Source organism: Molothrus aeneus, chromosome 2 (genome assembly GCF_037042795.1).
Source record: "Molothrus aeneus isolate 106 chromosome 2, BPBGC_Maene_1.0, whole genome shotgun sequence".
NCBI classification, from domain to species: Eukaryota; Metazoa; Chordata; class Aves; order Passeriformes; family Icteridae; genus Molothrus; species Molothrus aeneus.
Window position 1 is genome coordinate 35,450,126 of NC_089647.1, and position 12,885 is coordinate 35,463,010.

The 12,885-nt window shown below is 40.0% G+C and overlaps 1 protein-coding gene across 1 annotated transcript in view; it reads left to right on the forward strand.

The window, feature by feature from the left end:
* The window catches only part of TYR (tyrosinase), a 42,191-nt gene extending 29,585 nt beyond the window's left edge, over window positions 1-12,606 (forward strand). The window contains exons 4-5 of the mRNA XM_066570371.1: window positions 8,084-8,265; window positions 12,125-12,606. Coding sequence (XP_066426468.1) covers window positions 8,084-8,265; window positions 12,125-12,348 — 406 coding nt within the window. The 3' untranslated portion in view covers window positions 12,349-12,606. The remainder of the gene's footprint in view (window positions 1-8,083; window positions 8,266-12,124) is intronic.
* Window positions 12,607-12,885: the final 279 nt, after the last annotated feature.

Sequence of the window (12,885 nt, forward strand, 5' to 3'; positions counted from 1 at the left end):
GTTATGGGAAAACATTCATACATATAGAGATATATACATGCACAGGTGTCTCTGGTGGCTGGCCCAGGGACTGGCACAGGAATAACTTCACAGAGGTACTGCGAGGGTTTGGGGAAGAGGCAAAGTTGTCCAAAGTTCCTTGCTGCATGCTGCAGCTTGGAATTGATGATGGAAGCCCCTGGATGTTCTCCAGGAGCTGAGACTAGACAGAATAAGCACTGTAACCCAGGGCAATCCTCAGCAGTGATTCACCAGTGGGGGACACAGCCTCAAAGGCTTTGGATGGGTTTTCACAATAATTGAGGGCAGTATCTTAATTTTTAATCAGACAGTGTAACTTGTTTACAACCTTCCTGAGAGTCCCTGTGGTGTCTTTAGACAACTTAAAACAAAAAGAACCAAAAAGAATACTGCAATATAACTGCATACATTGGCAAACAGTACAGTGCCTTGACTTTACAGCCTCAGCATCAGCACCTCTTCCAGGACTGAAGCACTGATCTTTCTCCCAAATGCTTGGGATGGGAATTACCTGAGGTGACTTTGAAATCCTAGCTGACTAGTGCCAACTTTTAAAGTGATGACTACTGTGTAATCACAGTCCTTGGGCTGGCATTTAAGCTTTCTTTAATTTATTTCCTTTTTCTTTTCTTTCCAAATGCAAATACATGTTGCTTGCCAGATTTCTTCTACATCATGTCACATCTCATGATACTGAAATAAATTGTATAAATGAGCTCTAAGCAACAATGTTCTGTATTCCTTCTGACATAGTCAGTCTGACCTTGCCTCAGTCTCACAACTGGAGATGAGGAATGAAAATCTCTGTGCCAAACCTGGCACAACCAAGTACATGGCTTTGGATTTGAACCTGACAAATTTATAAGTGGATTACAAAGCAGATGTCTAGCAGCTGAGTGGTTAATACTGCGTGCAGGCTCAGCTGAGGCAAAGTTTTATCAGGCTATTGAGAAACAGAGGGCACAATTTCAATGTTGCTTTAAGTCAGTTTGACCTAGCACATAGGTTAGGAAGAAGAAAAGTCCTGCTCGGCAATTAGTGCTGCCCAGAGATGCTCACCTCAGTTTATCCCTTGTGCTGGTACTGGCCATCACACAAAAGGATAATTAATCAGATCCACAGCTTTATCTCACCTAAACTATCCCAGAACAAATGAAAATAAGGGGAAAGTTTGGTTTTAAAACAAACCAGTCCCTTAATCCTGCTTATGGCATCGTTATGCAAATGCTTACAAGGAAAATGAGGACAAGGAGACAGGAGGAAATCTGTACTGTGTCCCCTGCAGTGCAAAGGACCCAGAGGGACCATGAGCCTTCATCATAAGGTGACTGTAGTCCTCCACTAGGCAGACCTGCAATGCCACTCTTGCTCCTTACTGTGTGACAGAAATTCATCCAGAGAAACTGCACCCTCTTCTTCCCCCTTCATCTCTCTCCAGCTGTCCTTCATTGCAAGGTAAAACACACAGGATTAAATTTTTCTGTTAACTCTTCCTGAAGGGACAGTTAGTTTTCACTATGAGCCAGTGCCTCTGAGGTGGCTCAATGTTAGAAACGGGCATTTAAAGTCTGGTTTCTCCTCTTACACTCAGTCAGTCAAGAGTACCTCTGCCCATGACTGTGGTAGTACACTTGGGAAATGATAAAGAAAAATGCAACTCTTATTTTTTTACTCTGATTTTTCTAGATTTTAAGATTTCCTTCCTGTGAGCAGCATCTTTTTCAGAGTGCACATCACTATCTGGAACAGTAGGAAGGAACCCAGCCTACATACAGCAATGCTTTTATACTCTGCCTGGTATTTCCCACTGGCAGCATAAACCCAGTTATTTCTTGTTCATCCTTTCATTAGTTATAATCCCATTGCATATATTATTCATAAAATAATATGAATTCATACTTTCAGTAAGAAAATATATATTGGTGGCCTTTTTTTAATCATACTCAAATCAATCCTATTTTCCCACCACTCATTAAACCAGGGTGGGTTTGTTTGTTTGGGTTTTTTAATTAATTTTGTGCTACGGCTCATTTAATTTCATTTTTTATAACCTGGTATGTATGGAGCAGAACAAAGAAAACACTTGAGTCTATTTATACACAATTAAATAGAAGTGATATATCCATGTCTTTTATAGATGGCTTTAATTTTCACCATATCACACTAAAATGTTTCGCAAAAGCAAAGTATATTTTCCCTGAATGAAAAATTTAAACTGACAAAGCATCTACATACCAGGTGGGCGTTACTATTACCTTTTCCCACATAGCAATACTTTGGAACCTATTAAAGCTGGTACACACAAGTATTAACCTCATCAGCAGTTACAGTGACCCATATACAGATATATAGAAAAAATTTAAGTAAAATTGAGACTCCATGCTTTGCAGTGGTATAACCTAACTCTTAGGGGTACCACAGTTTGATACAAACTGGCCGCAGAACTGAGGTCCCATTCCCCTACCGTGTGGCCAGTGTGAATTTTGGTAAGTTATTTTTACTCTCTGCCTGTTTTGTGTAGAGTAAAATTAGTCCTGTAAGAGTCTCTAAGAATTTTCCAATATGCAGGAAAAATATTCTTTGCCTTTATGGTTTTTTAGGAATCCTTCTGACTTGATTACCTTCTTTAGCTATTTCTGCATCAAACATGGCCTATGACTGAATCAGAGCTTAAGTGACAGTGAATTTATCATGTCCCATGATCAATTTTTCCAAGGTTTAAATAATTTTTAAACATGATCCTTATCTTCAGGTGTCTAAATCCAGCCCATTCTACAATATTAAAATTCTGTTTCCTACCACAAAAATAATCTTTGCACAGGGTATTGATCATCATAATCTAGTAATTACTTTGATATTACACCCACTAGAAAATTATTTCTACTTTGGAAATGCACTTTAGAGAGACTGAGCCTCTCTGAGCACTAAATGTGAGATAGGGCATCTTCCAAAATTCAAATTAGTCTCCAATCTCTTTCAGTTCTCGGGCCTCTTATTTAAGACATTCAGTTTAGACACTTCGATTTCTTCAAGTGAATGAAGTCTTTCAAATGCAAACAAATTTTTCTCTAATCTAGAAAGAATTATTTTTTAATCTGCCCAATGCCTTTAAATAAAAACTACCCTTTCCAAGTCAATTTTGCTTGCTGCTGAGGAAATACAGAGGATGTTAAGGGCTATCAGGAGACTAAACTCTATTTAATTTAGTTATTTTCCACATTTCAAATTTCTCTTTCTTAAGCTTTGATTGCCTGGGACCTTTCTCAGTAGACGCATCATCCTCAAGGATTTATGGTTTATTGCTGCTAGTCCCAGGCTGGATTCTCTCCATTTCCATTCTCTGAATAAAATTCCCAAAAACTTTTGGTTAGCTCTTCTCTACTTCCCTTTATCCCTCCTTGTCTTCCCACCACGCTCACATCCCATCTGCTCCCATAGCACTGCCAACATCTCCCAAGTGATGCTAGTCTAGCTGGAATTGCAATGCTAAAAAAGCCTCTGGAAAATATCACTTCCAGCTATACAAATAGCTACTGATCTGTTTGCTCCCTTTGTCTAGATGCTGAGGAAGAAAAAGTAACTAACCAGACTTCTGCAGGAGCCAGAGATTTCTCTCCTTCTCACTAAACTTATGTCCAGTACTCTTTTTTTTCTTTTTTTTTTTTTTTGGCACAGAATTAGTATGGAGATTGGATATAGCAGAACTTGATCTGAATTTTAGATGTCCTTTTTGTTACCTTTAGTTAAATTAAGGCAAGAAAGGGAGGCAATATGGAATAAAATGGCCCTGAAGATGCCCTTCCCTCATGGTCCTACTTTGTTAGGCTCTCAGGTCCAGGGAAGGATGCAGAGGTTCATATGAAGAGAACATAAAAGCAGTGGTTTGCCAAGATAATGAACAATTTGAGGGAGTTATGGTCTGCTGCTTTGCCACAAACCTGGCTTTTTTACCAGGCGCTTTGTCGCTCCATGAAGGGACCAGCTAATTACCTCAGCATTTTGTCTCTCTGCATGTAGCATTAATTCTGCAGACCTAGGCTCTTCCAAGGCTGCAGATCCTGAGAAAAGAACAGGAAATAACCACACATTTTCAAGATGCTAAAGGGAAATAACTTACATGACTGCATAGGGGAAGAAAAGAAAAACTTCCGTCAACTTTAAGCAGATCAACATCTGATGATGGAAACACTGATTTCTTTCTGTCATGGAAACCACATGCCTGTTATTGGACTAAACTGTCTCTGTAGATCAAGGCACATGAAAGAATTGCAGTGATCCCTCATAGCTATTCAGATGTGGTCTCTTTGCCTTCAGGAAATGACAGCCCTGCATGACAGAGAAAACATTTGATGCTAATTGCCTTAAATATAGCCAATGCTGGAGAAAACACTTTATTTGAAGAAAAAGGTATTCTACAATGTTTGACTCAGTGGTCACAGTAGTCTGAAACAAAAACAGTGTGATTACTTTCTCCAAATACACTTTTTTTTTTCCCCAAATCTTTTCAATTAAGTCCCCAAGGACAGGAGCACTGTGCCAGTGTCACTACCTGGCTGACAGCAAAAGCCAGAGGCTTTCAGTTTTCCTTAAAAATGTATTAAGGGAGTTAATGGACTTGGCTGGGGAGTCATAAAACTCTCTGATGTGAAATGGCTTATGATGCCCAAGGAGAACCATTTGTACTTTACCAATAGAAATACAGCTGAAGGTATGCCCTGTCCATGGGTTTTTCTCCCCAGCTGGATGCCATTGGGAGTTTTCTTTTTCCATTAAGCTGGGAAACTGTTCATAAAAAGCAAGAATAAGGTTCTTCTTCCCTAACTCACAAAATATGAGAGAAGGGAAATGGCAGTGCCCCCAGAAGTGCCCCATTAAAAGGAGGAAGACAAACAGATGAAGTACACATAAAAAATATTACTGATATACTACATCTGTCAATTTTGTCATGCAAAATTAAAAACGCCATGAATACTCTTGAAAACACAAATCACCATGCATTTTCCGGCCAGGAAAAAAATAGTGGTTTGAGTCCATCTTACTGAATAAGCTGGGAAGGAGCCTTTAAATTGAAATAATAAATGCAACTTCACCCAATCATTTTATTAGCAAGAAGAATATGATCCAAATCTTTCAAAGTGTCATATAAAACCCCAAAACAAAAAAACAAAGACTACTACAAGATAAATGCACATGACTAGCTGTTCTGAAGGGAGTAGAAAAAAATGTGACTCTTACAGCTTTAAAGAATGTTTGTGAGATTCCTATGGTGACATACAGATATGTTCAATGAAAGAGATTTCAGCCAGGGTGATAAGATCTTGTGCCATCTGATGGAGAGAACTGTTCTCAAACAACTCAGTGAATTGTGCAACACATCACGTGCATCAGCAAAACTCATCACATCAGGATTTAGAGGCATATGATCGCATCTGAATCTAAAGATCAGCTGCAAGGGCAGGCAATTCAATGCTCCTGCTACTGCTAAGTAAAGCTTGATACCTCATGTAGGAACCACACTGCAAATGAAGGAATTCAAAAGAAGGAATCCAAAAGTACATATGTTCATTTCCATGGAAATGCTTTGCATTTGCATTCTGCTTGAAAGATTACTGGCTTAAGGATTCTTATTAAAAGCTCTTATGCAACAGCAACACTTAACTCATGCAGCAAGGATGATGCACTTCAGGGCATTTCTTGCAGAGCTGTTTCAGGCAAATGATAAGTTTTATCTCTGAACCTTGTGCTTATCAGCCCTCTGAATTTTCAGATTGTGACTGCTCAGCATTTTCTAAAAATCAGGCCCCAGGAAGAACCTCAGATCGAGCATTCCAAAGTTAGGGTACGTACTATCACCAGACATTAAAAACTTCATCCAAGTCCCACCTCTGCCTTAAAATATAACCATTTCCCCACAACCAGAGTCTCTCTGCACCCCTAACAACCTTGTGCTGCAGAGAAGAGCTATCTCAGCTCCCATCTAAAACTGCTAGGGAAATAAAGCTTTGATAGTCAGGGTACTTTACCCAAGGCATGAGTAAAAGCCAGGCAGGGAAAAGACTGGAGTACAACACTTCCCCACATCCCAGCGCTCCTCAAGCTTAATTATTCCTTTATATTCTATTTCTTTTTTATTGATTAGTGATTTTCTTCATGCTGTGCTCCAAAGAGTACAGAGTTTCTGTTCAAACTTTCTTAAGATAGCACCAGCTGAAGTCTTCATATTGTTTAAACTTATCCAACTGAAAGCTTCAACTAAACATTATTATTCAGGTAAGAGTTTTTCCAGACAGGATTGATGAAATTAATTGAAGAAGAGACACACAAATGATGATTTTAATCAAAATTAATACCTGCATTGTAAAGGGTAGAAAAGGTATATGAACACAGTCATGTTTTCATTTACTAGAGTTTTTGATCCTAAAAAGAGAACAAAGATTTTGGCCCCACCTCTATTTTGATGAGTATGAGAGGGCTTTAATTTGGTAGGCTATGCAGAATGTGCATATCAATATTTCTGCCCAAAAATAAGAGGTAGAAATCTGCTGGCAGAATTTCTTGATAACCTGCAGAGATCCTCATACCCCTGAGCACTTGCATTTAGGAACTGTATTTCTGAGATAACCTGAGGCCCTGAACAGCTGGGGGTGGAACAGGGGAGGGAAGTCAATGTCCTTCGGTCAGTGGCCAGTGTTGGGGAGGAGCAACTGTTGAGCTAAGATCTCCATTAAAGCACAATTTACAGGTCTCTTTAGACCATTTCTATCCCTTATAATTAATAAAAGAATCGAGAGATGCCTCCCTGAGCCTAATGTTGATAACTACCTCTCACCAGTATCTTTGGATTTAGTATGGAGTCCTCTTTCCTCATGCAGAAGATACCTGCGTCTGCTTGCCCTGTAGCATTTTCCCACCTTCCCTATTCCAACCTGGCACATTCAGGTGAATAAACACAAAGGGATCAGAGAAAGGGTTTGAGGATTGAAAGTGAAGAGTTGACCAGAAAAAAAGCTCAAAGGGAGGAGAACTGAGAATGTTTTGGAAGGTTCTTAATTTTGCTTTCCAAACACATTCAGTAGTTAAGTTGAAAATGCCACTATATACTTCCCCTACTGCAGCCTTTAAGCTTTCTGCATCCAAGTTAAAGAGCAGACACACAGGCCTGTGGTGACAGACAGCTAATGGAAGAAATTTTCGAATAGAAATATGGAATGGAGCAGCTGAGGCTGGAGGCATGGGGAACAGCTTCTATTGGGTTCATATGGTGAGGTTCTGGCAATTAGGGGGCTGCAGGGTTGGCTTCGGCCAGAAGGTGACAGAAACTGTCCCCATGCCAGATGGAGCTTGCTCCAGCTGGCTGCAAGATAGACCTGACACTGGCCAGAGCTGGACAGCGGCAGTGCCTCTGGATAACGTATTTAAGAAGAGGTAAAATAAAGCTGCACAGCAGCTGGGAGAGAGGAATGTGTTAAACAACAGTGGAGACACTGAGGTCAATGAAGAAGCTCTGGCTGGAGAAAGACACTTTACTGTCAGCTGACCTGCTTTGTCAGCTTATCACTTCTTCCTCAGATGTTTCCACTCCTTTGGTGATATCCATAGGATAACAGTGTAACTCATACTTCATTGAAAACCCTTACTAAGAAATTAGAGGAAGAGGAACAGGACAGAGCAGCTAGAAACAAGACCGTCCAAAACTAGCTACAAATGTTTCAGAGAGTGAGGAAGAAGTATTGAGGTCTTTAATCAATTTCTCTCTATTCCTCAAAACCACATGAATTGCTGAGCACAGAAAGAGAGTGATTTACATTTATGGAATTTCAAAGCACATTCAGACTCTTTGCAGCAGCACAGGCATTTGCTTTTTGTAGGCTTGCATAGGAACTCAGCACTGAAGTGGATAACCCCAAATTTGGAAATTTGGAAAGCATTACACACACAAACACAAGACATTGCATGCAACTCTGTCTCCAGCATTTAAAAAAACCCATCAATTTCTTTTAATCTTCAAGAAAGAAAATTCTGATAATCCCCATCATTAATTAGCATGCTTTCTCTTCCACAGCATTTTTGAACGATGGTTAAGAAGACACAGGCCCATGCTAGAAGTATACCCAGCAGCTAATGCACCAATTGGGCACAATCGAGAAAATTACATGGTCCCCTTCATCCCTCTTTACAGAAATGGAGAATTTTTTAAACCCTCAAGAGAGCTGGGGTATGACTATGAATATCTGCAAGAACCAGGTAATGTCATAATTTTGGGTAAAAGGGGAAATGTAAAATTTGTTGCCTATAACCTGGAATATGTCTGTTTTATGAGAAGATAAAAAATCCTTCTAATTCCAGATTTTTTCAAAAACATTAAAAGACTGGGCAATCACTAATTGTATAAGGTTCAAAAAAAGGGGAAGTGTAAGATTTTGCAGCTGAGATGGGGCAATCCTGGATGTATGGACAGATTGCGGAATGAGATGCAGAAAATACTTAGTCCAGGTGCTGGAATATAAGCTCATGAAACAGCCAGATCGAGACCAGAAATACATATACATATTTCTCATATTTAATGACTTAATCAGACATTCATTTCTTAAACTCCTGTTTTTGCTAGAATTGTACAACTCAGACAAAGTAGCAAATACCGTGACTTTCAGGAATTCTGAATCCTGAAATTGTACTGCAAGAGGAAGGAAATGGTAAAATACTTACCATCCAACAATTAATTTTTGCTGTCTCTTGGACTCTTGCCTTTTCCCAGGGGAGCACATAGTCCTCAGAAAAAGGAAATCCTATTAAATTCTGCTTATGTTTTTAACAGGGGTAAGGAAAGTAGTTCCTTAATTATTCTGAAAGATCAACACAATGAATGAAATTCAACCTTGTTCAGAAAGCCCAGATAATCCTCAGATGTCGTTGAACCCCTTGTTAATCTCACTGAGAAGAAGCAAGCTTAGGCTATTTCTTATCTGAAGGGAAGAACTGGTTACAAATGGAAAATGGTTGGACTCTCAAATTACAGACACAGATTTTCTCATTCTAGTGTATAAATACAGACTTTTCTTTAGGAGAAGAGAAAGTCTGTGATTGGCAAACAGGAAGTACTGGACAAGTAGGAAACATTTATGAAAGAAAAAAAAAGGTCAGTAAAAAAGATCTTGGTCATCAAGAAAAGGCAGCATTTCTGCAGATCTTCTAGATGAAGAAGTGTTAAGGCAGAGGAAGAGAACAAGACAGAATGAGGAATGGGCACACAAGATCTGGCCCAATCATATTCTCAAAACCTGTCTTGTCTGCTCTTAAAGAAAGTGGTTTGGGGGTGATTTTGGTGGTTCTGGGTTGACAGGTGGACTAGATGGCCTTGGAGGTCTCTTCTAATGTTGATGATTCTGTGACTCTGTGAAGAGCAGCAGTTCTGAGTTACAGTACCAGCAACTTAGAAGAGATGAAGTAGGACTAAACTGAGCACGGTGAGGCTGGTTAAGAAAGAAGATGAGAAATAAAACTTGGAAAGATCCAATGACAAAATGGCTTTTTAATGCTAAATTATATTGTTGTTGTGTCCCTGAGGAAAAACTGATGCCTGTAGCTCTGCTTTCCACTGCAAAGCAAATCAGCGTGTAAGAGTACATAGTTTTAATTGCAGCTTCATTTGTTTTATAAGTATGATAGTGCTGAAGCAAAAGTGGTCTCAGTGTGTATGGAAAACCATCCCTCAGGACTCCAAGACACATGTCACAGTGTAGCTGCTCTGAGCAGAAGCTGGAGCAGATACCCAGCTTTCTGTGACATGAGAACTGTGAAGTGTAAAATGTCCACAACCTGCATGGCTGCATGAAAACAAACAAGAGTTAGTATCAATAACAGAGATTTGGAAGATTAATGGCACCACCTAACAATAGCTGTCAAAAGAAGTTAGTCTGTTTAGAGTTGTTTCAAGAGTTATATTTCAGCACCTGGACTAAGTTTTTTCTGTATTTTTTTCCTTCTTTCAGAAATGAAAACAGATAAATTTACAGATGCAGTCTTGACTTTTGCCCAGAAAAACTCTCTCTCACACTGAGAGAGAGAGCATAAAACCAGTCCTCTCAAGCCCATCAAACCATACCCTAACAGCACATCCAAATGATTTTTGAACACTTCCAGGGATGGTGATTCTACAAATTCCCTCAGCAGCCTGTTCCAGTGCTTGACAATCTTTCCATTAAAAAAGATTTTCCAAGCTGTAATAGTGAGGAAACTGATAAAATCTGTAGGAGCTAGGAACTTTTTAACACTACAAAGAAAACTAACCATGCCTTAAAGCTGAGGGACTCCATAACTGGAATCTCTCCTAGCTCATCTTTCTAGTTTTGATTGTGGAAGTCTCACAGGTACTTTTTGTGAACATCCAGAAGTATACAACCAGTGAACAACAAACACACAAGAAATGGCAGAAACCAATTATCTCACTCCCCCTTCATGCCTAGTTTAAAGACTTCTCTATCAACCCTGCTAATTACTAGGCCATGATCCTTTTCTCCCTCTGATTCAGGTATACCCCATCCAACATGAACAGGCCTGGTGCTGTGTAAGCCACCCTGTGGACAGAAACCCCAAAATTCCACCTACGGCACCAGTCTCTTGGCGGTGTATTGATCTGTTGAGTTTTCCTATTCCTTTCAGTATTTTCCCCTAGCACTGAAGGAATCGAGGAGAATACTACCTGAACACCTACTCCTTTAACTGCCCTGAAGTCCCATTAGATTACCCTTTAGAGACTTCCTCCTTCAGTGTCCCCCTATCCACCTGGAATACTAATAGAGGGTAGTCAGGGGGCCACACAAACCAGGCAGCATCCTGGCTACACTCAGGCCCTGGGGGGCAGCATCTTTTCAGAGCACAATGCATGTGCTTTTAGAAGTACCATGACCCAAGAGGATATATAGATTGTTTTTCTGGGCACCAGTGAAAATGCAAGATAACAGGAAGACATTTACAGCCTTTGTGGGGGTGCAGCATTCTAAATACGGTTGAGTACATCTAAATCAGTCCAGATGCATAAAGAACATTCAGAAATAAACCACCATAGGAGTTCCCAGAGAAGGTGCCCATAGAGGTGCTCTTTCTTTTCCTTACTAGCTAGTAATTACTGCTAATAATGGTCTTAGAGCTAATAACTGGGACATGTGGATTCCAAATCTTCCTTGGCCCAAGTGGACAAGTATCATTATTTTTCAAATTCAAGCCAGCACGTTGTTGGATGCATTTTGAACAGGTTTCTTCCCAGCCTCTGCTGTGAAGTGAGAGCCCAGTATGGCAGGGTTTTCATAACTCATTAAGCCATAGCAAGAATAACACACACACACAGTTCATATCACAAAGCTAGAAGGCAGCTGATCATCTCTCAACAGTGAGAAGCTTCCTTGGATTCACCAAAGAAAGAGGATTTGTTGTGCAGAATAACCACAGAATAGTTGTCTACTGCCTCTCCCCACAGAGGAACTGTCAAGGCAAGTGGCACGCAGGTTCACAATTAGTAAAAGGAAGCTTTTTCCCCATCCAATATGTAGTTAATGAATATACTTAAGGCAGGGATGTTTTTGCTGCTAAAAGCTGTGATAGAAGTTCAAAGAGCAGCTTGAAAAGATGATGGAAGGAGAAAAAAAATCCTCCAAAGACTATTACACACAACACAACAACATCCAGTTCAGGAAATTCCTGACCTGCAAATTTTGGAGGCTGGGTAAGTATTTTGTAGGCATTGTAATAACTTGACCTTTCCTTAAACTCTCCCCAGTGTTCTGCCTCACTTATTGCTTCCAGAGGATGCTGAGATAGCGGGACCTTTGGTAACACAGTATCAAACCTTTGGGTTACAGTCTGAAGTTTTGACAAAACCAGGAGGAGCAGTGGGTACAGAGAACTCTGTGCCAGCCTTGGACATGAAGATTGAGACTATCAGGGCTGAAGAGATTTGTTTAAAACTATTTGTGGCTCTCAGATAATTTCTACCACTCTTGTCTCTTTATATTCAGCCTTCCAGAATTATCTATTATAGAACTTCCATAAACTGACAGTGAATTGCATCAAGTAAAATGATCTTTCTTTCTCTGTTTGATTTTTCAAGCCCTTCAGTCTTTCCAAGACTTTTTGACACCCTATCTTCAGGAAGCCCGTCAGATGTGGGCTTGGTTGGTCGGAGCAGCTGTGTTTGGAGGCATCGTTACTGCTGTGCTCACAGGGCTTGTCAGGGCCTGCCGGAAGAAAAAAGGAGGAACTTCTTCAGAGATTCAACCCTTGCTCATAGAAAGTGAAGATTACAACAATATAAGTTATCAGTCCAATTTCTAGAGGCCTCCAGTAACGCAGTCATGTTACTACGGTGCTAATCAAGCATGCAGTGTTTGATTGATGTTTACAAATACCTTGTTGAGGTGTGCTGCAGAAGTAGGATGGACCATCTCAAGTCTCTTTAAATCTCCAATGTTGTAGCATCTTATCAGATCCACTCCTAAAAAAATGTCCCAGATTCACCATAAGCTATGATGCCACCCAAAGAACACTGTGTATTTCCTATGCTTGATTAAATAATGCTCCTATGAAACCAGACTGGCTTGTGTGGTGGATTTAATGTATAATTCTATTTTATTTGCTTTTTAACAAGTGTAAATTGGGTCTAATTCTGCTGTCCAATCCATGTGTTTGGCACACGGATACAGTCACAGGTGCCTGACTGCATAATTGGTGCTACATCCACTCTGTGTTAGAATGTAAGAGCAAAAAGAACCCTTTAGTTCAGTTAGCAAAATATACAGTGACTGAGCAGACTGACTGTTCCATAGACAAATTTTCTTGTGGTATAGGAGTTTTCCCTCCAGCTCCTATAAT